The sequence below is a fragment of the Cervus canadensis genome, chromosome 17, assembly GCF_019320065.1.
Source record: "Cervus canadensis isolate Bull #8, Minnesota chromosome 17, ASM1932006v1, whole genome shotgun sequence".
Taxonomy (NCBI): Eukaryota; Metazoa; Chordata; class Mammalia; order Artiodactyla; family Cervidae; genus Cervus; species Cervus canadensis.
Window position 1 is genome coordinate 2,967,607 of NC_057402.1, and position 26,190 is coordinate 2,993,796.

Sequence of the window (26,190 nt, forward strand, 5' to 3'; positions counted from 1 at the left end):
AATTAGGAAAGAGATGGGAATACCAGACCACCTGACCTGCCTCTTGAGAAACCTGTATGCAGGTCAGGAAGCAACAGTTAGAACTGGACATGGATCAACAGACTGGTCCCAAATAGGAAAAGGAGTACGTCAAGGCTGTATATTGTCACCCTGCTTATTTAACTTATATGCAGAGTACATCATGAGAAATGCTGGACTGGAAGATGCACAAGCTGGAATCAAGATTGCCGGGAGAAATATCAATAACCTCAGGTATGCAGATGATACCACCCTTATGGCAGAAAGTGAAGAGGAACTAAAAAGCCTCTTGATGAAAGTGAAAGAGGAGAGTGAAAAAGTTGGCTTAAAGCTCAACATTCAGAAAACTAAGATCATGGCATCTGGTCCCATCACTTCATGGGAAATAGACGGGGAAACAGTGTCAGACTTTATTTTTTTGGGGGCTCCAAAATCACTGCAAACGGTGATTGCAGCCATGAAATTAAAAAATGCTTATTCCTTGGAAGGAAAGTTATGACCAACCTAGGTAACATATTAAAAAGCAGAGACATTACTTTGCCAACAAAGGTCCATCTAGTCAAGGCTATGGTTTTTCCAGTGGTCATGTATGGATATGAGAGTTGGACTGTGAAGAAAGCTGAGCACTGAAAAATTGATGCTTTTGCACTGTGGTGTTGGAGAAGACTCTTGAGAGTCCCTTGGACTGCAAGGAGATCCAACCAGTCCATCCTAAAGGAGATCAGTCCTGGGTGTTCATTGGAAGGACTGATGCTGAAGCTGAAACTCAAATACTTTGGCCACCTGATGTGAAGAGCTGACTCATTGGAAAAGACCCTGATTGGGGACAGGAGGAGAAGGGGACGACAGAGGATGAGATGGCTGGATGGCATTACCGACTTGATGGACATGAGTTTGAGTAAACTCCGGGAGTTGGTGATGGGCAGGGAGGCCTGGCATGCTGCGATTCATGGGGTTGCAAAGAGTCGGACACGACTGAGCAACTGAGCTGAACTGAATTGAGGTGCTCAGTAAATGTTTGCCGACTAGCGCATGAGCCCCCTATGTCTCAGATGAGAAACAGCTCGTTTCTCAGACTCCAGAGGCCTTGCCTCGGCCACATATATTGTGTGTTTAGTCACTCAGTCGTGTCCGACTCTTTGCAACCCCATGGACTGTAGCCCACCAGGCTCCTCTGTCCATGGGGATTCTCTAGGCAAGAATACTGGAGCGGGTTGCCATGCCCTCCTCCAGGGGATCTTCCCAACGCTGAGATTGAACCCAGGTCTCCCACATTGCAGGCAGATTCTTTACCATCTGAGCCAGGGGCATGGAGCTCAGATTTCTTATTTTTTCACTCTTCTTCACCCATGGTTTCCTCTTCAGTTACAGGCCAAAGTAGGCAAGAGCATTTGCTCTCTTGATTCTCGAGTTCATTTTTATGACCTCAACCCCAGTTCCTCCTGTTCAGTACAGCAGAAACTTGAGAATGAGCCTTAGACTTTGTAGTGAGAGAATTGGACTGTGCTGAAATTTCAGCCTGTGTTCAGTGTCCGCCCACCTCTCGGTGGGGATCAGGGAGGGGCCGGGAGGAGGAGCAAGGGCCCAGGGAATGGCCTTCCTGTGTATGTTGTGTGTTGGGCTCCAGGTCTAGGGGTTTACAGCTCCTAGGTTCCAGCTGTGTCATTTATTGAAGCAAGCTCCATGCCTCCCATTCCAGCCATAAGGTCTGTTGGATTTTAGATTACAGGGCATGATGAAATTAGTTTTGATTGATGCTTTGTTTTAATTAGGGCTTTATGGTTTTCTGTTAGTCAGCAGCAATGCCAGCTCTGTTTTCTCACACTCCAGATTGCTTCATTGCCTGATTTGGTTAGTTCCCTGGGAAAAAACTCAAATTTCAGAACTGTAGAAGTTGTAGAAGTCAACTAGAGAAAACTCGAATTAGATGATGAGTATTTTGTTAGAAAGTTGCTGTCTGGTTCAATTTTGGACAAGGCTTTTGTACTGGATTGGGAGTTCTACTTCTGGCAGTGTTCTATCAGGTCATTTAGACCTAAGTCCTACTAAGTACAAGACAAATGAAAAGTTGAAAAAGAATTGTCAGTTTGAGGGCATAGGAGAACCACAAGGCAGAAAGAATTTTCAGAGCCAAGGTGTAGGTAGACGGTTGTCAGGTAACCCTACATATGGGACCATTTCTTTCCTTGAAGCAATTGTCAGTGCTGAAATTGTCAACTGAGAAGATGATTAGAGCTTTAGGCAGATTCATGGGACAGGAAATTTTTTTCAAAGTTGGTGCACACCGTTGCTGAGGAGGGGAAGCCCTAGTAAACACCCCAGTTTTCCTAAGGACTCTTCTTAGGGACACAAGTGAACTGGACACAGACTGGCCCTCTCAGGAGCTGGAGTACTGCTTTGTCTCATCTCTGTATCTAGCTAGATTAAGGTGACCTGGAGTAGTTTGTGCCTGTGACCTACCTGTGTCAGAACAAAAGCAGATCCTCTAGGAGCCTGGAATAATCTGTGCACTTCTCATCTGCAGTGACTGGCATTCAATCAAGAATTATCAGATATATGAGAAGACTTAACCCAAAACGAAGGGGAAACAGACAGTAGGAATAGACATAATGAAATAATCAGATTTGGATTTTAAGAGAAATTTGATTAGTATATTTAAGGAGCTAAGTTGTGTTTAACTTTTTCTTGTTCACCATGGTCATTTCAGCTTAGAGACTGAGACTCCTGGACAAGAGGGTTTATAGTTTTCAGTGGAGGGCCAGTTGTGAACAACTGTGGCTGTGTGTGGCTGCCAGTTGTCCTTGGGCATATTTGCATGGTTGTAATCATCGTTGTTTAATCCTCTACTATGTAGCTTTGAGGTAAGAGAAGAGGTAACAGCTTTGAGGTAACAGGAGAGAAGTTAGAATAATGATCATAGGCATTTAGATCTTAGAACCAGAAGAGCCCCTGGAGGTCAGTATTTGGACTCTTTTGTTTTTATCTTTGAGAGACATGTACATTGTTGAGCTTGGCTTAGGCAGTGTGAACACACATAGATGTTATTTTACACGGTAGAGCTGATGTCAAACACTTAATGAAAACATCATTTCAGTCAATGTGAATACCCTTTTCTTGCCCACGCCACACAGCTTGTGGTATTGTAGGTTTCCCAACCAAGGATCAAACCTGGGCCCCCAGCAGTCAGAGTACCAAGTTCTGACCATTGGACAGCCAGGCAATTCCCTAAATGTGACTACTTTAAAAATACTTTAGAATTTTAAATTTATTACTGGAGTAAATGTGAGTTTTGTGTTGTTGTTTTTTTTTTAAGTATAGACTTCTCTTATAAATACATGACTACTCTTTATCTATTTTCGTGTAGCATATCTGCTTAAAAATTTACTTGAAAGGTAGATTTTGAGTACTTGAAAGGTACTAGGGATCGGGCAAGTGAGAGTTGGGCCTTGGGTGTTAGTATGTAGCCAAGAAGGGGAGGATGGGGCATCTGAGGTGAAAGTGCCAGAAAACAGGCATGGCCAACACAGTGTTTATTTATTTGTTTATTTTTTGGATTTGTAATGGGCTTGACTAGGGTCTTTTATCTTCTGTGTTGGTTCTTCCGTTTTGGAGTTCTTTGTACCGGTTTATTATCGCTTGAAGACAATGGCCTGCAGGGCCTTTTTCATTAACTTAGTTTAATGTCCTCAGTTCTTCAAGTTGTTCATGATTTATCTCTAATTAGTCCTTTTGAGGGCTTCCCTTTCACTGAGCTCTGACCCACTGACATCATTAGTGAAAGTCCCTCAGTCATGTCCGACTCTTTGCGACCCCGTGGACCATCCATGGAATTCTCCAGGCCAGAATACTGGAGTGGGTAGCCTTTCCCTTCTCCAGGGGATCTTCCCAACCCAGGGACCAAACCCAGGTCTCCCGCATTGCAGTCAGATTCTTTACCAGCTGAGCCACAAGGGACATCATTAGCATTTAAAAATTTAAATTCTCTAACATTAGCCTGAACACAGAAAAATGTTGGGCCTGGCACTCAATTGAAACCCTTTAGACAAAACAGAAACACCACACTTGGAGCCTCTGTGCCGTAAACAGATGAAGATCAAATGTACCCATTGGCACTGCGTTCTTGTGCTAGCTGAGATTTCTGACTGAGCATCTTTAGGGACTCCCTATCCTAGGAAGAAGGAAAATGCCCTCCTGGATCTGTGTCAGTGTGTAAGTGTAAACAGCACGCTGAAGGCAGAGTCCCGGCTAGAAGAGGTCCCCTCGCGGGAGGAGAGCGTGAGGTGCCCTGGAGTGTCCGCACCGTGGGTGGGAGGCAGGCCGCGCACCTGGGGACCGCACAGGCGCGTAGAATCATTCTCTGAGTTTTATCGCGTTCACTGTGCTGATTGCCGGGCTGTGGGTAGAAGACATGGTGATCCACACATGTAGCTTATCGCCAAGAAGCTAGAGCACAACCTCACACTCAGTGAGTCTAAAACTAGACTCACTACTACTGTCTTCATGAGGAGTTGGTTTTTGACAAAGATGCCAAGACAATTCAATGGGGAAAAACAGCCTTTTCAGCAAATGCTGGGAGACCTGATTATCAACATACAGAGGTTGAATCCCCTACTTCCATATACAAAAGTTAACTTTTAGATTGTGAACTTAAATGTTGAAGCTAAACCGTTTCTTTTGAATATGTCTTTATTTACTTACGTGTATTTTGGGCTGTGCTGGGTCTGCATTGCTGTGGGAGGGCTCTCTCCACTCTAGTTGCGGTGCGGGGGCCTCTCGTCGCGGGGGCCTCCACGGATGGCTGAGTCCCTGCGGCTGGGTGCTCCAGAACGCAGGCTCGTTGGTTGCAGCACGTGTGGACTCGGTTGCCCCTTGGCATGTGGGATCCTCCCAGACCAGCGTCCTGTGCATTGCAAGGCAGATTCTTAACCACTGGACCACCAGGGAAGCCTGCTAAAACTCTTTTTTTTTTTTTGTCATGTTTATATTTTTATGAAGACATAAAATGAAGGTAAAAACCAAAGCACAAATCTGAAAGTAGGTTTAAATCAGGCCTTACTTACCTCACCAATCTAGTTCAGGATTGGAGCATTTCTTTGGGACTTCCTAAAACTTTCTTATAGGAGAAAATATGAGTAAATCTTGAGTCTGGCAATGTTTTTTAGATGTAACACCAAAACACAAGTCATAAAAGAAAAAAAAACTGGATTTCATCTAAATTAAAAATGTGTGCTGCAAATCATACTGTTAAGAAAGTGAGAAGACAGCTCACAGAATGTAAGAAAGTACGTGATAAAGGATTTACATCTAAAATACACAACGAAGTCTTCCAACTCAGTAATAAAAAGACAACCCACCTTAAAAGGGGGCAAATGATTTAAATGGACACTTCTCCAGAGAAGAGATACACATGGCCAATAAACACACGAACAGGTGCTCAGCATCATTAGATACGAGGAAGTACAAACCAGACCACAGTGAGGTACCACTGTACTGTCACTGGACTCAGAAGGACAGATGAGGGCTTCCCGGGTGGTCCAGGGGTAAAGAATCTGCCTGCCAATGCAGGGACGCAGGTTCTGTCCCTGGTCTGGGAAGATTCTGCATGCCTCAGAGCAACTAAGCCCGTAAGCCGCAGCTGCTGAGCCCTTGTTCTGGAGCCTGTGCTCAGCAACAAGAGAAGCCTCCGCAATGAGAAGCTCGGGTCCCTCAGTCAAGAGTAGCCCCCGCTCTCTGTAACTAGAGAAGGCCTGCTCGCAACAGTGAAGATCCAGCACAGCCAAAAATGAATTTTTTTTTTAATAAAAGGACAACTAATAACAAATGTTGATGAGGATGTGGGTAATTAATCTTCACACATGGGGTAAGTGTCTGTGTAGATAAATATCATATTGGAAACCTCAAACACTGCCTGGGGAGAATGTACAGTTGCTTTGGGAAACAGTCTGGTAGTTCTTCAAAATGTTAAAACATAGTTTCCGTATGTCTCAGCATTTCCATGTTGAGGCATATACCCAAGAGAAATGAAATGTACCTCCATACAATACTTTACATGAATGTTCATAGGAGATTTATTTGTAGTAGCCAAACAGTGAAAACAACCTAAATGTCTACGTCCTTATGAATGGATCAATCAAATGTGGTACAGTGGGATATTATTCAGCAATAAAAAAGGAACGAGGTGCCCATACTCATAAAACATGGATGAACCTTGAGAATATTATGCTGAGCGAAAGAAGCCAGTTACAAAAGACCACATACTATATGACTCCATTTATATGAAATGTCCAGAAGAGGCAAGTTTGCAGAAACAGGAAGTAGGTTAGTAGGTGCTGAGGTTAAGGGGTGAGAATGGGGAGTGGCTGCTGATGGGTATGAGGTTTTTGTTGGGGGGGGAGGCTGATAAAAACATTGTAAAATTAGATTGCAGGGATGGTCACACTGCCTTGTAAATATGCTAAACAGTCATTGAATTGTGTGCTTTAAATGGGTTACTTCTATGGAATAAAAATCTCTTTCTAAATAAATCTGCTAAAAAAAAAACAAAACTGAACGCACTGCTCTCCTTCCCAGACTTTTCTTCCAGAATCCCCATTCTCAGTGAGCTGTGAGCTGTGGCCCAAACTGAAACCTGGAGGCTTGATGGAATCATTCATTCCCTCCCCCCAGATCCAGGTGGATGCGTCATTATCATTTCTTCTTCCTTAAACCCTCTTTTGTCTGTTCGCTTTTCTCCAGAGCTGTGATACTGACATAAACAGGTCTTCATCATTATTAAAGTGCCATAGTCACATTCCACTTTCCTTCTTTACCTCTTTAATTGTCTCCTTGGTATTTTGTTAAATTGTCAATACTCAACTCTGAGTTAATATTCTCTTCCTAAGTTTCTTCAGAATGTTTCTGTGTCTTTCTGGATAAAGTTATAACTTCTTAGCACAGGGTATAAGTCTTGGATGAACTAGGCTCTCTCTGCCTCTTAAGATTGGTTTCCCCTGTTCTCCATGTTTATAAGGAACCTGCCCTCTCATGTTTTTCGTATGTGATAGTCCTTCTGATTGTAATGCCAGTTTCAAGTGGTCTGCCGGCCCATGTGGCACCATGTGGGACAGCACAGATTATGGAATTTCCATGATTGCATCGTAAGCACTCACTAAATGAATGAATCCTCACTCAGTAAATGTTTCCTGAGTAAATGAATGTGCTCATAGCCATTTTCTGTGACAGGAATTCACCCGGCGTCTGCTCTGACAATGTTGGTGGCTAGGTGTTCCCTGGGTTATTAGGTTACTGGCCCAGCCCTCGGCGTGTCTCCCTTCTTACATCCAGTGTGTATTTGCTTCTCTGAAGAACGTCTACTAACTGACCCACGTCCTGCCTCGTCCATGACAGCACCCGAGTTACTAGGCTGTGGCGGTCGTTTCCTCGACTTTGCCCCGGGTGAAACACCTCGCTCTCGGGCTGTGTAGGACAGACTCTGGTTTGTCAGTGGTTCTCACACGTTGTCGACTCCAGCGATGAGGTGGCTGTGGTGAGACCAGTGCAGAGTTCAGGGCTTGACCAGCTCCCTCTCTGATAGGTGTGTTTCAGGTTGTGCAGCCCTGATTGCTGTGAGTTTCAGAATGTGGCACAAGTCCAGTGAGGAGGCAGTAGCAGCCTGAGAGAATTATTCACAGAAAGTACGTTGAATAAGCTTAAGATTCTTCAAGCTTTTTTTGGAGGGGAGCATTTTCTGTCACTGAGTTTGTGACAAGTAAATTCTTGCCTGAAAGTATTTCTTGCTCCACTGCTATTAAGGCATCTCTGTTTTTAAATCACAAAAATAGTTGATCATAGTAGAAAATTTAAAGGCAATGGGTCAGCAAAAATAAGAGGAAAAGCAAGTCTCATCACGTCACCCAGGAGGGTCACTGTCGACTTTCTGCTCTGGGTCCTTTTCTTCTGACCACACGTTAAAAAAAGATGTATATCTTGTGGATTTGTTCTGTGCGTACAGCTTTGTAGTCTTTTTTATTTACCAGTGCATCCTGTTTAATGGCATACTTGTGTTGTGAAATATTCTAGAGCTTAGCTTTTTTCAACATTTTATTATGAAAATTTTCAGACTTCAAAAAATTGAATTATCCAGTAAATGCATATATTCCTACCACCATTCCACTATATAAGCTTTGTCACTTCTCCATCCATTTACCCACCTATCTTCCTGTCGGTCCACATTATTTCTTTCAGAAGAGTTTATCTTGTAACACTTTGCTAGTATTTTGTTGACGGGAGGTCTAGATTATCTAACCAGTCCTCACTGTTGGATATTTAGGTTCTTCTCCATATATATTATGGTTGTTCTCTCATTGTTGAGTTTTGAGATTTCTGGTTACTCATTCTGAATATAAGCCATTTATCAGCTCTGTAATTTCCCCCGTCTGTAGCTTGCCCTTTCATCTTCTTGGTGGTGTCTTGAAGCACGTACGTCTTTTATTTGGATGAAGTCCAGCCCACCAACACTTTCTTCCCTGATCCTTCTCTGCCCAACTCAAGATCTGGGAGATTTTCGCGTATGTTTTCCTCTAGAAGTTTATAGTTTTAACTCTTACACTAGGTCTGTGACCCACTTAGGGATCTGTGAGGTAATTCTTAAGTGTTGTATCAAGGTAAGGGTCTCTGTTCATTTTTTATACAGATTCTCCATTGTTTCTTCACTGTCTGTTGGAAAGACTGTCCTCTCCCCGTTGAGTTGCCATAGCACCTTTGTGGCAAGTCATTTGTCTACTCTCATTATTTGCTACAACATAAAATAAACTTCTCGTTTTTATTTTATTCTTTTTTTGGTGGCTTAAACAGCAGGCCGTTATTTCTCATCGTTGTGGAGTCTCGGGAGACCATCTGTTTTTTCTTCCTTGCCTCTGCCCCTTTTGACTTCACTCACCAAGCACTTTGGAAACAGTGCCCCTGCCATGGCGGCTGCCACCCTAGTTACTGATGACGGATAGTAGAGGTGGGAGGGTGTTGTAGAGAATCGGGAGGAGGGGAGCGGTCCTGCTTCTTACCTGCTCCCATCCCCCAAGGTTGGTTATTTATTTGGGAAAATAAGTGATAACTGTTAAGAGTGCCTAACTGGTGAAAATTTCGTAAGAACCACGATTGAGTAGATGCTTTAACTGTGGAGAAAATGTCGTCTAGCATGTACTAGGATATCAGCAAAGTTCAGAAAACTTTCTGAAGACCAAAAGTTTCCTCTACTACTCTCTCTTTTGAAGTCAGCTTTCTCGGGGCAGTAATCTAATCCTGTTTTATAGTTTGTGGAAATACGATTAAATGTAAAAGTGCAGCTTAGAAAGATCTGAACTTTGCTTCACCATTAATGTACTTATTAATGAGAAGGATAGCAGGGACTTCCCCAGCAGTCCAGTGGTTAAGAATCCGCACTCCAGTGCAGGGGCTCGGGTTCGATCCCTAGTCAGGGACTAAGATTCTGAATGCCACGGGGCAGCTAAGTCCGTGCACCACAGCTAGAGAGCCCCGTGCTGTAATGAAGATCCTGTGGGCCGCAGCTAAGACCCACTGCAGCCAAATAAATAAGTAAAATGTTTAAAATGGTAATAATAAAGGGTAGCAGTAGCTTGTATTAATAAGTACTTTTCACATGCCCTCCCTGTTCAACACTGAAGCATCGTCTCTTTATCTTCATGGTTCTCGAAGAAGGTAGCTTAGGTGCTGCCACGTTCTCTCTTCATGCTGGGGAGCCTGGGCACAAAGAGACCAGTGAGCTGCCCGCGTGGTAGGCCCCGGCAGGCCCCAGGTTTGAGAGTCCCAGCCTGGTACAGCTCAGACCCAGCAGTGCTGGAGCCCCAGACACTGTGTAACTTGTGATCCTTGCCTTCGGTTAGTACGCGATAGTCCCCATGTTTTTTTATCACATTCATTTTTTTCAAATTGGTTGTAAACATAATTGTCTACCTGAATGTAGCTCTGTTGGCATTTCTTGTGTGGCTAATGTATAACGGATTGGCTTCTCATTGAGTATTTCAACCTTTGAGGGAGTTGAGAAGCAGAAGGAAAAGACAGTTTAGTTTCTTGTATCGGTTGCTGTTCTTGCCTGAAGGGCAGGGTGATGGTGTCCTGTACATATTAATCAGCGTGTAGGCTCATCCCTTACGTGTAACAGTCATGATCTGGAGATTGGGGGGTTTACTGCCGCAGTTGGGCTTATGGTATATTCTCAGTGTCCACTGACCTGGATGCTGGGAGAGGAAAGAAGGGGTTAGGACAGGGAGGGTTTAGGGAGCAGGGATGAAGTAGGGTTGTCATGGAGACAGGCTAAGGATGGACGCAGGAGACCTGGGTTCTGCTCGTGCTCACTGGTGGTCTTGGTGAATCATTTCTCTCCTCAGAGCCTCATTGTCAAACGCTGATCTATCTGTGAAAGGAGAGGATCGAACTAAATGATGTCCAAGGCCCATTACGGTGCGGCTTCTGTGGTTCTGTGGAGCTTTCTGACTCAGAACAGAGCTCTTCAGGTTGCCGGACATCCACAGTCAGGGCAGAATAAGTCAGCATGAGGTGATCAACGGGAGGAGTGAAGGAAGCTGCAGACTCTGCTCCTGGGCTCAGCCTCTGGCCTGACCCCGATGAAGCAGGACAGAAGGCCTGCTTTCTTCTCCCTCCGGCCACACCTTTCCCAAATGGAAGTACTGTGTGAGGTCCCTTTCTGTTAGCAAGCAGGGCTGGCAGGATAAGGCTCGACTCTGGCCACGGCAAACCTCCTAACCCCTCAGGTCTGTGGCTTCCCCCTCGGAACAGTCAGGATGATAGCCCCACCTTGCTCACTGTGGCAGGGGCTTCTTTGGCCGCGGAGGACAGTGCGAGAAACGCCTCTGAAGCGTTCTGTGGATGCTGGCAGTCACTGAGGTGCTTCCCAGCCGGAGACTGGGTGTGTCTGTGAGGTAAGGGTTTCAGCCGGAGGCTCCCAGGATCAGTTGGTCCTTCCTCTTAAACAGCAGGAAGAAGCAAGGAGAACCGTTGCCAGCAGAGCAGAACCACAAGCACCCCGCACTGGGGGCGGCCCCTCGGTTCCGTGCTGTGCGGCCTGGCCTGGACCAGGGTTTCTTGAGAGACTCTGATTCCAGTCAGATCAAGGCAGACTTTATTTTCAGGTAGACAGGGATTAGGGTATTCTAGGAAAGCTCATGAAGGTCAGTAAATTAGTACTAATTAATAAAATCCGCATGGTTCTCGGGTTTTAAAGGCTACTTAAGTTTATTGGAGCCAAGAGGCTGTAAAATAAATCGACCCAAAAAGCTCCCATAATAATCATAGTAATAAGTCTTCCCATTTATAGTGCCTTATACTGTACAGAAAACTTTTACATAATTATCACAGCATCCCACAGAGTAAGTAAACATTATACTCACTTTATAGCTATAAAAACAGACTCAGAAACAACCTGTCCAGTGTCACACAGTCTGTCATCAGCAGGCCTGGCACTCACAGACAGAAGAGCTCACCTTTACTGAACTTCTGCTAAATGCAAACTGCTTTCCCGTTCACTGCCTCATTTGTTGTTGTTCAGTCGCTAAGTCGTGTCCGACTCTTGGTGACTCCAGTGAACTGCTGCATGCCAGGCTTCCCTGTCCTTCACTATTTAATCCACATAATAGTCTTGAGTTGGTATAATCCCATTATACAAATGAAGAAACTGAGGATCAAAGGGGTTAAAATAAGTTGTTCAAGCTTAACAGCTAGGAAGTGACAGAACTGATATTTGAAAATCTGGATTTTTTTTTTCAAGTATTTATTTAGCTGTGAAAGTGAACGTTGCTCGGTCGTGTCCAACTCTTTGTGACCCATGGTCTGTACAGTCCATGGAATTCTCCAGGCCAGAATACTGGAGTGGGTAGCCTTTCCTTTCTCCAGAGGATCTTCCCAACTCAGGGATCGAACCCAGTTCTCCTGCATTGCAGGTGGATTCTTCACCCACTGAGCCACAAGGGAAGCCCTTTATTTAGCTGTGCTGAGTCGTCTTTGCAGCTTGTGAACTCCTAGTTGCAGTATGTGGGATCCAGTTCCCTGACTAGGGATCGAACCCAGGCGCCCTGTATTGGGAATGTGGAGTCTTAGCCACTGAACCACCAGGGAAGTCCCCAGAACTGGTATTTAAATTCAGCTGTTGTGTGGCTCCAGAACTCAGCACTGCTGCACTCTCTTGCCTCTCAATTCGTCTGTTCCTTCATTCATTCGACAGGTGTTTATTCTGTGCCTGGTAGTGTTTCAGGCCTAGAGTCTCAGGCTCCACAACTTGCTCTAATTTGAGATATTGCCTGTCTCATGAAATCTGTTAGAATTGAGAGCATTATCTGTATGAGGCTATGATTTTTCCAGTAGTCATGTATGGATGTGAGAGTTGGATCATAAAGAAAGCTGAGCACCAAAGAGTTGATGCTTTTGAACTGTGGTGTTGGAGAAGACTCTTGAGAGTCCCTTCGACTGCAAGGAGATCCAACCAGTCAGTCCTAAAGGAAATCAGTCCTGAATATTCATTAGAAGGACTAATGCTGAAGCTGAAGCTCCAACACTTTGGCCACTGGATGCAAAGAACTGATTCATTAGAAAAGACCCTGATGCTGGGAAATACTGAAGGCAGGAGGCGAAAGGGACAACAGGATGAGATGGCCGAATGGCATCACCGACTCAATGGACATGAGTTTGAGCAAGCTCTGGGGGTTGGTGATGGACAGGCAGGCCTGGTGTGCTGCGGTCCATGGGGTCGCAAAGAGCCTGACACGATGAAGCGACTGAACCGAGGAGGATATATATAAAATAGTGTTGTTGTTTTTATAAAAACCATACCTATTCATTGTAAAAATTCAGCAATATAGGAAGTTACACGAAAAAATGAAGTGCAGATTACCAGGGCATGTCAATCCCCTGGTGATAAACAGTTTTAGCATTTTGGCCAACACACTTCTAAACATTTCTCTAGGCCCATATATGCAGAAAAAAGCGCAATAATAATGTAGCAGCTCTGCCTAAGAGCTGTTTCCTAGTGGCTTCACATGCAGTGTGTTGTTTGATTCTCACCTAAAGCCCGTGAGATGACGGTGTCACCCCACTCTACTCAGAAAGAAGCTGACGTTGACAGTCGTGCAGTGACCTGCCCCATGATGGGGAGCTCTGCATCTGAAGGCTGAGCTGTAGGTCCTGTGCTGGGTTGTGGTATGTGATGGACAAGCTGACCTTGTTTTACCGCAATTTGCAGATACTGCATTTTTTTTTTCTTTCGTTTTTTTTTTTTTTACAAATGGAAGGTTTGTGGCAACCCTGGGCCAAGCAGGTCTCTTGGCGCCATTTTCCCAGCAGCCTTTGCTCCCTTCATGTCTCTGCCACATTTCGGTGATTCTCGCAGTATCTCACACTTTACTTATCATTACTGTATTTGTTACGTGGTCAGTGATCTTTGTTCTGCTACAACTCACTGAAGTCTCAGATGATGGCTAGAGGTTTAAGTCATACAGTATTTCTGAGCTAAAGTATGTACATTTTTTTCAGACGGTGCTCTTGTACACTTCGCAGGCTGTAGTGTAAATGTGACTTTTATGTGCGCTGAGAAACCAAAGAATTTGGGTGATTCGCTTTATTCGGATATTCTCTTTACTGCGGTGATCTGGAGCTGAACACCCAGTCTCTGTGGTGTGCCTGTACGTGGTGGCGCATGAGGGACAGTACACTGCATGCCTGTCTATAACTTGCTTTATTGTGTGACTTGAGGAGGTGTTTATCATACAATAATTCACAATTTGTGATAATCCTCTAATATTTTTACTCAACAGTAGTAATGTCTTGGCGGTTAATGTAGATCTCTCTCTTTGTGTATACTGTACTTTTATTTGACCAGTCCCTTGTTGAGTATGCTTAGTTTATTTCTAGTTTTTTGCTGTTTTAAGTAATAAAGGAATCAACATCTTCACGCCCTTTGGGTCCTAACTTGTTCTTTAGAGGGGAAGGACAGAATGCCCCCTCCCCACCCTCCAAGTGAGAATCACTGGTGTTGGAGCGGTCAGTGGTTCTGCAACCTGACCACGAATCACACTCCCCTGGATAGCTTTGTTAAAAATACAGCTTGCTGGGTTCCATCCTGCCAAAGTCTCCGACTCATTTAGTCTGGGGAGAGGGCTGAGGGTTTCCTCTTTGATGCCGGGTGATGCTGACGCTGCTGGCCCAGGACCCCCGCTTTTGAGAGCCCCTGATATGAAGGAAAGCACTGAAGGGTGGTCAAGAGACTTCAGGTCCAATCCCAGCTCTGAAGTTGCCAGTGACCCCAGACAGGAAAGGGGCAGGGTTGGTTTCTCAGCCGCATCCGGCTCTGTGCGACCCCGTGGACTGTGGCCCGCCAGGCTCCTCTGTCCCTGGGATTCTCCAGGCAAGAACACTGGAGCGGGTAGCCATTCCCTTCTCCAGGGGACCTTCCCGACCCAGGGGTCGAACCTGGGCCTCTTGCCTTGGCAGGCGGATTCTTTACCATCTGAGCCACCAGGGAAGCCTGACCCTAGATGGGGTGCTGTGTTTTTCTCTTTGGTCAAAGTGAGAAGATCAGGCTGACATTTTTCTTAGACCATTTTTCTCATCAGTGAAAACTATGAAATCCTTCAAAATCTGTGTCGTACTCCTGGCAGACAGTGGCTCTTGAGATTTGGTTCATTTAATGCCTGGGTTCTTTTTGCCCTCTGTTCTTTCTTTTATTCAGTATTTACTGTGGGGTCCACGGAAGGTAGTATCTTAAGAGAGATGAATGGTTTGAGAGTGAGGCTTAGAAAATGGTCAAGTGCTCATTTTTTTATGTTAGCAAGAATACATCTTTTAAAAAAGAACTGCAGTTCCAAAGTTAGTCAGCTACCTAACAAATCCCAGCTCAGCATTAGTAATCCATGGGAAGGCCCTTAATCAGTTTGTTCTCATACCTATTAATTTAAACACCAGGGTTTTATGCTGAGTGTCGGAGCTCTTTGTAAGAAGGAATATAAACACCACTGCAAGATTCATGCCGATGAAACTCTTTTGGAAACTAAGAAGCAGTGCTATTTTGGATGAGGAAAAATACCACCCTGTACATGTTAGTGGGAAATCAGAAATAGAGAAAGCTTATCAGAAATAATACATGTGAAAGAAAGACTAGCTTTTAGAGGGGGTAAAAATGCATTTATCTAAAGCAGGACTTCTGAAATGAACCTCTCTTAGGCATATATTCATGCAATTTCATTGTCATCATCGCTGCCATCAACGTTTGTTAAATGAATGTTTTCCTTTTTCGTCCTTGTAGATTAGGAAGGATTCGAGTGGCCAGGGTTGGAGCCCAGACTGCAGACCCGAGGTGTTCACGACATAGAGACAACTGCCGGCATGGGTCCCCTCAGACCTGTGTGGTGGTTTTCACATATACGCGTTTACCCCTGTCTGTTACTTCCCTGCTTCCAGGTAAAATATCTTCATCCCTGCCTTGCCAGAAGGTGTCGGAAGCCCCGGTGTTCACTCACTGGGTCTCCGCTGTGACGTGAATGTTTGTGTTCCCCCTCAGGATTCACCAGGGCTGCCCTGGTGGCTCAGTGGGCAGAGTCTTCCTGCAGAGTGGGAGAACCGAGTTCGACCCCTGGGTTGGGAAGATCCCCTGGAGAAGGAAATGGCACCCCACTCCAGTATCCTTGCCTGGAGAATTCCGTGGACAGAGGAGCCGGGTGGCCTGCCGTCCATGGGGTCACAAAGAGTCAGACACGACTGAATGACTAACACTTTCACTTTCTTTCCAAGATTCACGTTATGTGATGGTGTCAGGGAGGTGGGGCCTAAGGGTGGAGCCCTCAGAAGTGGGGTCCGTGCCCTTGTGAGGGACCTACACAGAGCCCCCTGCTTCTGTCCACTCTGTGAGGACCAAGCACAGTGAATGTGCACGATCTGGAAGAGGGACCTCGCCTGACCACACTGGCCCTCTGCTCTCGGACTTCCAGCCTCTAGAAGTGGGAGACAGACACTGTTTATACGCCACCCCGTCTGTCTGTAAGCCAGCCTGAAGGCGCTAAAACCATCTCCGTTTCTGAAGGTTCCCACTAGACCAGTCCCCGGAAATTCCCTTCCTCACTTAGGCTCTTAAGAGACACTTAACAGGCCAAAGCCTTTGGAATCCATTCATTCTTTCAGTTCTTTAGAACAGTTAATTAATTAATCTGTTTGTTTATTCATGCTAATTCCCTAGCCTCTGTGGAAAATACAGATATGAACAAGACATTCCCTGATTCATTCGATTTTTTTCTTTGACTTCATATTATTGTGCCAGTTTGTGTGGGTTGGGTTTATATGTGCCTCTTTGGAGTGGGCTTGGTTTGTGACTTCCAAGCACTGTTATATTGGAAAGAAAGGAGTGATAGGGGTGGGTATGTGAAGTTAGGAAATTAGAGTTAATTATGGTAACTGCCTCAGAATAGCCAGAGCCTGGGGGAGGGGGCTCTGAATCAGCTCTGATGAATCACATTTCCCTTTTTGTCTTTAAAGACGACTCACGGTGCGGTAGTGGAGAGAATGCAGAGAAGCACTGAAAACTGGAAATTCTAGAAAACAAGGCCCCCCAAATTTCAAGATAATTTGACCAAGGAAGACTAAGCAATAATTTAGAACTGACTTCAATTATTTGAAGGATTATTATTATTTTATTTTTTTTTTTACAAATTAAGAGGATGTAAATGAAGCAGAAGCAAAAATGGACCAGATAGGAAAGAACAGGTTCTTATCCATTACAACCAGTCCGTTGGAATGGATAATAAGCTAGGTTTAGATATTGTAGAGATACTTTAGGAAAATTACCTAAAACTTGGAGAAAAGGCAAAATGATTATTGTGTGCCTTTCCAAGGTCACTCAAGAGCATTATCTAATAAGCCGATCTAAGGAGTATCTGACTTTTGTAAAGTTAGATTTTAACTTGTAAAAAAATCGATAAGTGAAAAGTGATTTTTATTGTCCATTAGAGCTTAATGATTTCTGTTCAGTAGGAAAGATAACCTCAAAGGTTATAGTTTAATTGCTCTGTAGGACATTAGCCAGTTTTGTATCAACTTGGCAAGATTATTACAGCATTCTTTTTTTTCCCACCAAGTTCACATGTGTTTCTTTTGTTGTATTTGAACCATCTTTGCCATCCTGCTTTTTCCCTCATGAAGGACTGACTTGATCCATGCATACTATATATTGGCCTGAGAGTTAACTGTTTAGCTTTTTGAAGATTATACTTTGACAGAAGAGAGTGCATGTGGAGGAGATGAGTGTCTCAGGTGGCTCACCCAGGAGCGGGAGTCTAGGTCCTCTCAGCCCTGGACTCCCGAAGTCTGAATCCTCTTGGTCACCCAGGTAGTACATTGCATTTATGGATCCTCTAACTCTAAAACTCCTGCTTTATCAAGATCTCAGATGGCCCAGAGTAGAGAGGGGTCATTTCTTTTGTTGTGAAGACCAGCATCGTTACTGACTTATATAGCACGTTACAGAACACTGGCACACCGATTGTTGTATCTGATCCTCTCTGTTTCCTTGTGAGGGAGCGGGGCAGCAGTGGCTGTCCCCACTTTACAGGTGAGCACGTTGAGACTCCAGTGAAGTCACGGGTGCTTGACTGCTGAGGAGTGGAGCTGGGACCACAGCCCAGCCCTTCCCACTCCATGCTCGTCAGCAGCTGCGTGACGGAACCCAGATTCGAGAGGATTCTGGTAAGAACAGTGAACTGAAGTAGGGAAAAGACCTGCAGCCTGGCTCCAGACTGCGGTCACGCCAAGTCACTGGTGCGACTCTCAGGCTGTAGTTTTGGAGTCTTTGTGGTCTGTTCCTGACTGTTGGAGAGACCTGAAATGTGCCTGAATCTTCCCTCACTGCCCTGCCCCCCAGCCCCCCCACTCTGGTGGATCAGTGCTGGACACACAACAGGTACCCAGGAGACACTTCTTGATTGAATGGGGACATTGGTTTTACACACATTTATATCTTGATCTCCCTCTATTCCTGGTAAGATTCTTCTTGGCAAATTTCTGCCTGTCTGGGTGACATTGGCGCAGCTGCACTTGTTCATTCAAAAGAATAATCTGCCCTTTGAGTTGACGCTTGCACCGGAAGGAGGACTGCTGACTTGACCCAATTCCATCTTTTTTTATGAAGTCTTCTCTAAATCTGCCAGCTGCTGATTTGTTAATTCAACAGATACTTATTGACTGACTTTCTGTGCCAGGCCCTCCAGTAAAGACTAGGCCAGGCCTCCTCTCTTCCTTCTGTTCATGGTCCTGGTGGTGTCTTAGTATTTCTGTTGAAATATTTTCAGTCTTTACTTCATTAGTAATTCATGAAACAACTGAGTTGTGAAAAAGACACTACGGACTTCCCTGGTGGCACAGCAGGTAAGAATCCTCCTGCCAACGCAGGGGCCGTGAGTTCGATCCCTGGTCCAGGAAGATCCCACATGCAGCCAAGTCCTTGCGCCACCACTGCTGAGCCCGCGCTCTGGAGCCCGGGAGCAGCCGCTGCTGAGCCCGCATGCTGCCCCTGCTGAAGCCCACGCACCCAGAGGCTGTGCTGCGGTAAGAGAAGCCTCTGCAGTGAGAGGCCTGTGCACCGCAGGAAGAGTAGTCCCATCGCCACTTTGCTCGGAGAAAGCCCGAGCAGCAAAGACCAAGCGCAGCCAAAAGTTAAATAAATTAAAAAAATTTTTTAAAGACTCTAAGTTCAGTTCAGTCGTGTCCGACTCTTTGCGACCCCATAAACTGCAGCACGCCAGGCTTCCCTGTCTATCACCAATTCCTGGAGCCTACTCAAACTCTAAAAAGACTCTAAAACATGCTCCAAACCCATCCACTACTCTCTAGCCCACTGCCCGTCCCCACCCCCACCCCAAGTCCACACTCCATCGTCTCTTCCCTCCACAGGGCCTGCCGCTGCTCCCACGTGCTCATGCTTCTGTGCTCAGTCCTGTCGACTCTGTGCGAGTGTCCACTGTAGCCCGCCAGGCTCCTCTGTCCATGGCATTCTCCAGGCAAGAATACTGGAGTGGGTTGCCATTTCCTTCTCCAGGGGATCTCCCCGACCCAGGGCTCGAATCTGCATCTCCTGCATGAGCAGGCTGATTCTTTACCATTGAGCTGCCTGGGAAGCCTCTCCCATTTCCCCCTAAAAACGACAATCAGCTCCTGTTAGGCCATTGTCTAAGGCTGTTGAGCAGCTTCCCTGTCATAAAGCCGTGCTTCCCCTCTGTCTCCATCTCCCTCTACTCCCTTCCTTCCTGGTCCAGCCACACTGGGGAAAGGGGCGGAAACCAAGCCAGTCTCCTCCCGCCTTGGGCCTCTGTACCGGCTGTGTTGTCTGCTGATGCTGATCGTCCCTGGTATTTTTACAGCTGTCCCCACTAGTCATTGGATCTCAGCTCAGCGCCCCCTCCCTGAGACGGGCCTTTCCTGTCACCTCTTCTAAGTTCAGTTAGCCCCTCTGTCACGCTGGTACTTAACCCTGTTTTACCATCTTTATCTTATTCATTTATTGTCTGACTTTCTTCATTAGAATGTGTAACTAGGGGCTTTAGCTTTTCCCTGAGAAAGTTGTTGAGGGAATGCAAGGATAGTTTTCAGTAACCTGGTACTGGTGCTTAGAGAGTGCTGATTGGGTGAGAGGTTGATGAAGACGGGAATGCAGAAGTGATTACGGGTGAACTGCTCGTGAGCAGTGGTAGATGAAAATGGATTGTGATTGTGTTTGCTTAACGGTAGAGTACTTTTTTAAAAATAGAATTCTTGAAATGGAGGTTAGGGATGGTTTTATTTATTTAAAACTTCTGTTTTTAAGTTAGGTGTCACTATAGGAATTCAGGTGACTGACATGATTTGGGGAGGAGGAATTTGTTCAGAGTGTGAGATTCACACGTTTCCTATTGGTTCAAGAAAGTGGGGGTTCTGTTTGTTTTTAATTTTTTTGAAAGGTTAATTCAACTGGAGCAAAAGTGCATTCAGAACATTTCTGACCAAAGACCTGCTCTGTGGCTGGGAATGTGCTCTGCCTTGTGAAGGCTTAGAAAGGACTGAAAACAGGGTCACTGCCCGTGGGCTCCCCACCAGCTCAGAGTAGACGTCAGAGCTGGTGGCTCCAGACTGTGACGAGTTTCTCTCGAAGTTGTGTTCGCACAGCAAACATGTCGTTTCACCTGCATTGTCCACACGTTCCTGATGGAGGTGGTGAGGCGCCAGACTCCTGTCTCTGCTCTTGCCAGCCGCCTTCCCCCCATCCCCAGGGACTCTCACCTGGTCAGAGACCTAGGACACAGGAAGGACAGAGGTTACTCCTCAGCACCAGCTGCTATGTGAGATTTTTAGAAAATAGCTCTTGCTTGTCATAGGAATTGCAGTTTTGAGCTTCCTGTAGGCTGGCTGTGGTCAGGAGGGGAATGCGCAGTCATGTCACCGGCATGGAGGGGGTTGAGGTGTGCCATCACCTCCTTTCTGCAGCGTCCCTACACCCGCTGTCATCCCCGTTCTCAGGTCAGAGGACTGAGGCGCAGACGGGGGAGAGCCTTGTCTTCCCAAGGCTCCCCAGGCAGGTAGTCATAGAACTGGGCTCGGAACCCCACTGTCCATAACCTCTGTGGGGCGGAGGCGGGGAGACCCCCTGCATCAGGGTCCCGGGTTGGCAGGGTGGGAGGTGGGTCGGCGAGGAAGGTGGGGCTGGGTGCTGACTCCACCCTGCAGACAGTGAGGAAGGGTTATGGGGTTCAACTGGGAGGTGCTGGGGTGACTGCAGGAAGGGGTCAGAGGGCAGGGAGGTGAGTGGGGAGGAGAGTCTTAGGGAGCGGGGGGGAGACAGCAAAGGCCACGGACCTTGTTAGGCTCAGCCGCCTGCTCAGAGGAGCACGCGCGGCCAGGCCGGGAGACCGGAGTTGGGTTTTCAGTCTTGCCTGTGGCTGACTTCCTGTACGTCCCCTCCTGCTTGTTATGTGCGGAGCTCAGCAGCAGGTGAGCAGGCCCGAGGGTGTCAGAGCGTTCCTGCTCACACGGCAGGGGCGCTAGCCTCTGTTCGGATGCCCTGTTTATGTTGCTGCACGTTCATCACAGTTCCGTAAACCTGAAAACCTCACATGCTAAGACAAGCAGGAGAGGAAACATTGGTGTGAGGTCCCAGGCTCACGGGGCCTCCGGGCCTGAAACCCAGCTTGTCTGTACAGGAGCTGGGATGCGGACTCAGTGCCAGCGAGGAGATCGTGAGTTCCCTTTCTCGGGAAATGGGCCGTTTCACATGGAGAGACCGGCTGCAGGCACTCTGAGCATATGTGTGGCACGCCGCGGACAGGGGTTTCAGACATGCTGCTTGTGTAGCTTTCCAAGACTGTCGGGGACCTGGGGACACCTCCTCTCAATGACTGTGTTTTCAGCCCATCATCTCCGCATCAGTTTCTCTGGGGAAGCCTCAGGCGGCTGGCACAGCCAGTAAGTGCAGCAGGTCGGCGCTCTGCTGGGACAGCCGGGCCCGGTCAGGAGGCTTTGTCCTTAGGGAGAGCCTGGAAAGAGGAAGGGAGTTCAGAGTGTCGAGGGTGAGCTTGACAGTTTGTAGTTTGGGGAGCCCCCCGCCCCCCAAAGTCCAGCACGGATGGGACTGCCAGGTCTCTTAGGCCCGGTGTTTCCAGGAGGAGTCGGGGCTGGTCCTAGTGGAGGGAGGGCCAAACCAGGTAGCAGGGAGTCTGGGGCTCTTCTGTTTTTATCCGTTCTGTGTTCATATCAGTTCCGTGTCCCAGTTACATGATACAGAAAAACGAAGGCTGCAGAGGGAGTGGAAGTCCCAGAGCAGGAGCATGCTTCGTCCGAGCCTCGAGTGGCCTAGGATACCTCGTTCTTACGCACCGTGTGCTCTCAGAAGCGCCCTCTGGAGAGCAGTGGAGCGGTCGGCGGTCCCTGTTCCTGACCCTTGGGGTCGCCAGTTGTCAAGTGGTCGGGGGAGGTGCCCAGTCTTGGCAGACTCCTTCCCGGTTTGGTCCCAAGGCCTGTCACCTCGGGTTCTCAGCCTTCCTCCTGAGCAGCCAGACCCCTCTGTCAGCCCTCAGTGGTCTCCCGTCTGGCTGTATAATCTGGGGATTTGCCAGGGCTGGCCGGAAGGGTGCCACATCCCAGCCTGGTCTCAGGACCACAGGCTGCCTGCCAGTTAGCGGGAGACGTCCTCTTCTGGAGGTGGCCTGAGGCACTTGGCTCTTTGGTGTTGGGACCCGAAGCGGGCACAAGGGTTAAAGACGTTGGCATTAAACCTACCTTGGCCAAGGTCATTGCTCTGCACTTCGTAGCCATATGATCATGGGCAAGTTACTTAACCATCTTGTCAGTAAATTGAGGACTCACATACACTTGGTGCTAGGTTTTGGCGATTTTTCACCATGATGAAAGTGAAGAAGAGAGTGAGAAAGCTGGCTTAAAACTCAACATTCAGAAAACTAAGATCATGGCATCCGGTCCCATCACTTCATGGCAAATAAATGGGGCAACAGTGGAAACAGTGAGAGACTTTATTTTGGGGGGCTCCAAAATCACTGCAGATGGTGACTGCAGCCATGAAATTAAGACACTTGCTCCTTGGAAGCAAAGCTGTGACCAACCTAGACAGCATACTGTCTAGGTCAATTTTCATTCCAGTCCCAAAGAAGGGCGATGCCAAAGAATGTTCAGACTATTGGACAGTTGCGCTCATGTCACATACAACTAAAGTAATGCTCAAAATCCTTCAAGCCAGGCTTCAGCAGTATGTGAACAGGGAACTTCCAGATGCTCAAGCTGGATTTAGAAAAGGCAGAGGAACCAGAGATCAAGTTGCCAACATTCACTGGATCATAGAGAAAGCAAGGGGATTCCAGAAAAACATCATTGACCACACTAAAGCCTTTGACTGTGTGAATCACAACAAACTCTGAAAACTTTTTAATGAGACCGGACTACCAGACAGTCTTACCTATCTCTTGAGAAACCTGTATGCAGGTCAAGAAATAACAACAGTTAGAACTGGACCTGGAACAACTGAGTGGTTCCAAATTGGGAAAGGAGTATGACAAGGCTGTATATTGTCACTGTGCTTATTTAACTTATATGCAGAGTACATCTTGTGAGATGCTGGGCTGGATGAAACAAGCTGGAATCCAGATTGCCAGGAGAAATATCAACAACCTCAGATATGCAAGCGATACCACTCTAATGGCACAAAGTGAAGAGGAACTAAAGAGCCTCTTGATGAAGGTGAAAGAGGAGAGTGAAAAAGCTGCCCTAAAACTCAACATTCAGAAAACTTGAGATCATGGAATCTGGTCCCATCACTTCATGGGAAATACATGGGGAAATGGAAGTAGTGATAGGTTTTATTCTCTTGGACTTAAATCACTGCAGATGGTGACTGCAGCCATGAAATTAAAAGACACTTGCTCCTTGGAAGGAAAGCTATGACAAACCTATACAGCATATTAAAAAGCAGGGACATCACTTTTCCAACAAAGGTCCATATAGTCAAAGCTATTGTTTTCCTAGTAGTCATGCACAGGTGTGAGAGTTGAACCATGAAGAAGGCTGAGCACCAAAGAATTGATGCTTTTGAACTGTGGTGCTGGAGAAAACTCTTGAGAATCCTGTGAATTGCAAGGAGATCAAACCAGTCAATCCTAAAGGAAATCAATCCTGACTATTCATTGAAAGGACTGATGCTGAAGCTGAAGCTCCAATACTTTGGCTTTATGTGAAGAGCCGACTTGTTAGAAAAGACCCTGATGCTGGGAAAGACTGAAGACAAAAGGAGAAGGGGGCAGCAGAGGATGAGATGGTCAGACAGCATCACCGACTCAGTGGACGTGAATTTGGGCAAACTCCAGGAGATGGTGGTGGACAGGGAAGCCTGGCGTGCTGCAGTCTGAGGGGTTACAAAGAGTCAGACACAACTGAGTGACCGAACAAGAACAGCAGCAAAGTCAGACTAAGAAAAGTGGCTCTGGCAGATGGTTAGAGAAGAGACGGACCGAGGAAGACCAGTCACTAACGTGAAGGGGAAGTGGGGAGCTGAGGGGGAGGGCTGAAGCAGCGGGGCCGCGAGCGGGGAGGCCGACCCCGGGGAACCTTCCTGGGCAGGGTCAGAGCTGGCGCCTGATTCTGTCTGTGCTGTGAGGGAGAGAGACCATCAGGAGTGACTCAAGTTTTCCTTTGAGATCTGTCTTCCTTGTTTTATAAAGATCTGCAAATGATGGCAAGTTTCAGAACACAGCCTCTGCTCACGTGCCAGATCTCAGCAGCTCGGGCCCTGCCCTCCAGTAAACATTCCTCTTTCTTTGGCTGACATGTCGTTTCCTTTTTCTTAACTTCTGTTCTGAAACTGTTACAGCAGCTTTTGTACTTCAAGGAATTGAAGCCTGGTCCATGTTATGTATGGAAACAAATACTGAGATAAATACTCAGTAAACGAGGACTGAGAAAAATGAGGTCACGCTTCGCGGCTGACCTACAGGGTGATGCTCATGGCAGAGCGCTGGCCGGAAACCATGACTCCTGGGATTCCAGAGCGGCCTCTGTGTTTGTGCTAAAAGAACGTTTTCATGGTGGAAGGGTGAAATACAGAGTCCTGAAGAGTTTTCAGTAAAACGTAGCCCGGGATCCGTCTGCACTACGTTCACTGCCCACGGTGGTCCTCACATCTGAACCTGAGCACAGCAGTGGCCACGGGCGGGTGAGGTGAGCGGGCTGGGCTCAGGGGAGCAGGGCTTACTCTCATTCCGTTAAGCTCTGGCTCCCTGGCCCCCACCCCGGCCCCATACAGTTTGGTGGGGGCGTGCGTGTTCTGTGATTCCCGCAGGATCCCAGGCGTGCCCGGGGTTCCACTTGTTTCTCGCGGCTAATCCAGCTCCCAGCCTGGAGCCTCGGTGCTCACTGCATTAATCAGACTTGCTGGATTGATCACATGGTCCTTAGCTGCCTCCCCTGTTAGCTGCTGCTCGTCAGCAGCTGGCGGAGCTGGAGGCTGCAGGCCCCTGTCTGCAGAAAGCCTTTCACTTCAGAATATTGGGGGGTGTGCAAACCCCGCCTCTTTTTCCTGCACCTTTGCACCATCTGACTGACTAAATGGTGGTCCTCCGAACCAGAAAGACCCCCAGACAGTCTGAGGAAATTGTCTCCGACTAGGTCATGTTTGCATTTGAAGAATTCAGGTATGTCCTGGGTTTTCTCCATCAGCCTGCCGCTGGGTTTTTGTTCTCGCTGGGTTTTTGCTGTGTAATGACAGCTCAGGCTCCGGCTGGTCCTCACAAAAGAAGGGTTCTTTTCCACGGTGGGGTTTCTCCCGGTCGCGGGGGTGGGCGTGTGGAGGCGGTGCTGGTCCGGGGTGTCGCCTGCAGGCACCCAGGCAGCGTGGTAATCGGTTTGACGGTGTGTGAAGGTGGCGAGGACCCCACCTTGCGCTTCATCCGAGCTGTGCTGGTGCCGGTGTGGAGTTCTGAATGCCGACCAGGAACTGCTCATCCAGATGGAGCCTCTTGCTGCCTTTTGTTTTTCTTCCTTTGTCAAACTCCTGGAGCCTTACAGCTCTTTAAAAAAATCGCTAATTGCAGCGATGAAGGTGGAAACCCTGCAAGTGTGTCTGCTGGGTCGCGATTTGATCTCGGCTCTGATTTGCTCATTGTGGACGGTGGTCTCGTTGCGGCTGGGCAGTTTTCTGGCAAGCGCCCTCATGGTGTTTCGTGAACAGGCTCCTTCTTTGCTTTCGTAAGCTTTTCAGCTGCTGTAATTATGAATGCTCCAAATTAGAGTCTTTTGTGAATCTTATTCCCTCTCTTTCTTTCATCTCTCCTCTGGGAATCTGTCCCTGGTATGAATGTGGGGAGAGGGCTCCAGAAAAGAGAGTTTCTCAGAAATGAGGCTAAAGGAGGTGGGATGAGGGGGTTCCCGGCTTGTTCTGGTGCGGGCCTCCACCTCTTCAGAGCATATGGAGGACAGCGGGTCTGTGTCTCACCTCTGACAGCTTCTCATTTCTCAGATGGAATTTCTGTGTATTTAGAACTGAACATAAATACCATCTTGACGGGCAGAGAAGTGAATGTGTGGCAACCTCCACAGGCCTTTTTATTCCTTCCAAATGTAGCCGCAGTAGATATTAAAATAAGAATAGAATTACCA

At 47.0% G+C, this 26,190-nt stretch overlaps 1 protein-coding gene across 5 annotated transcripts in view; it reads left to right on the plus strand.

Moving 5' to 3' along the window:
• The window catches only part of EVL (Enah/Vasp-like), a 141,332-nt gene that overhangs the window by 13,012 nt on the left and 102,130 nt on the right, over nt 1-26,190 (plus strand). The window contains exon 1 of one of the 5 annotated variants that reach the window (XM_043434465.1): nt 25,040-25,226. The exons of 1 other annotated variant lie outside the window; for it this stretch is intronic. In XM_043434465.1, the coding sequence (XP_043290400.1) occupies nt 25,204-25,226 (23 nt within the window). In that variant the 5' untranslated portion in view covers nt 25,040-25,203. Of the gene's footprint in view, nt 1-25,039; nt 25,227-26,190 lie in introns of those variants that run through there. 3 more of the 5 variants (XM_043434459.1, XM_043434466.1, XM_043434462.1) reach the window with 3 other exon arrangements.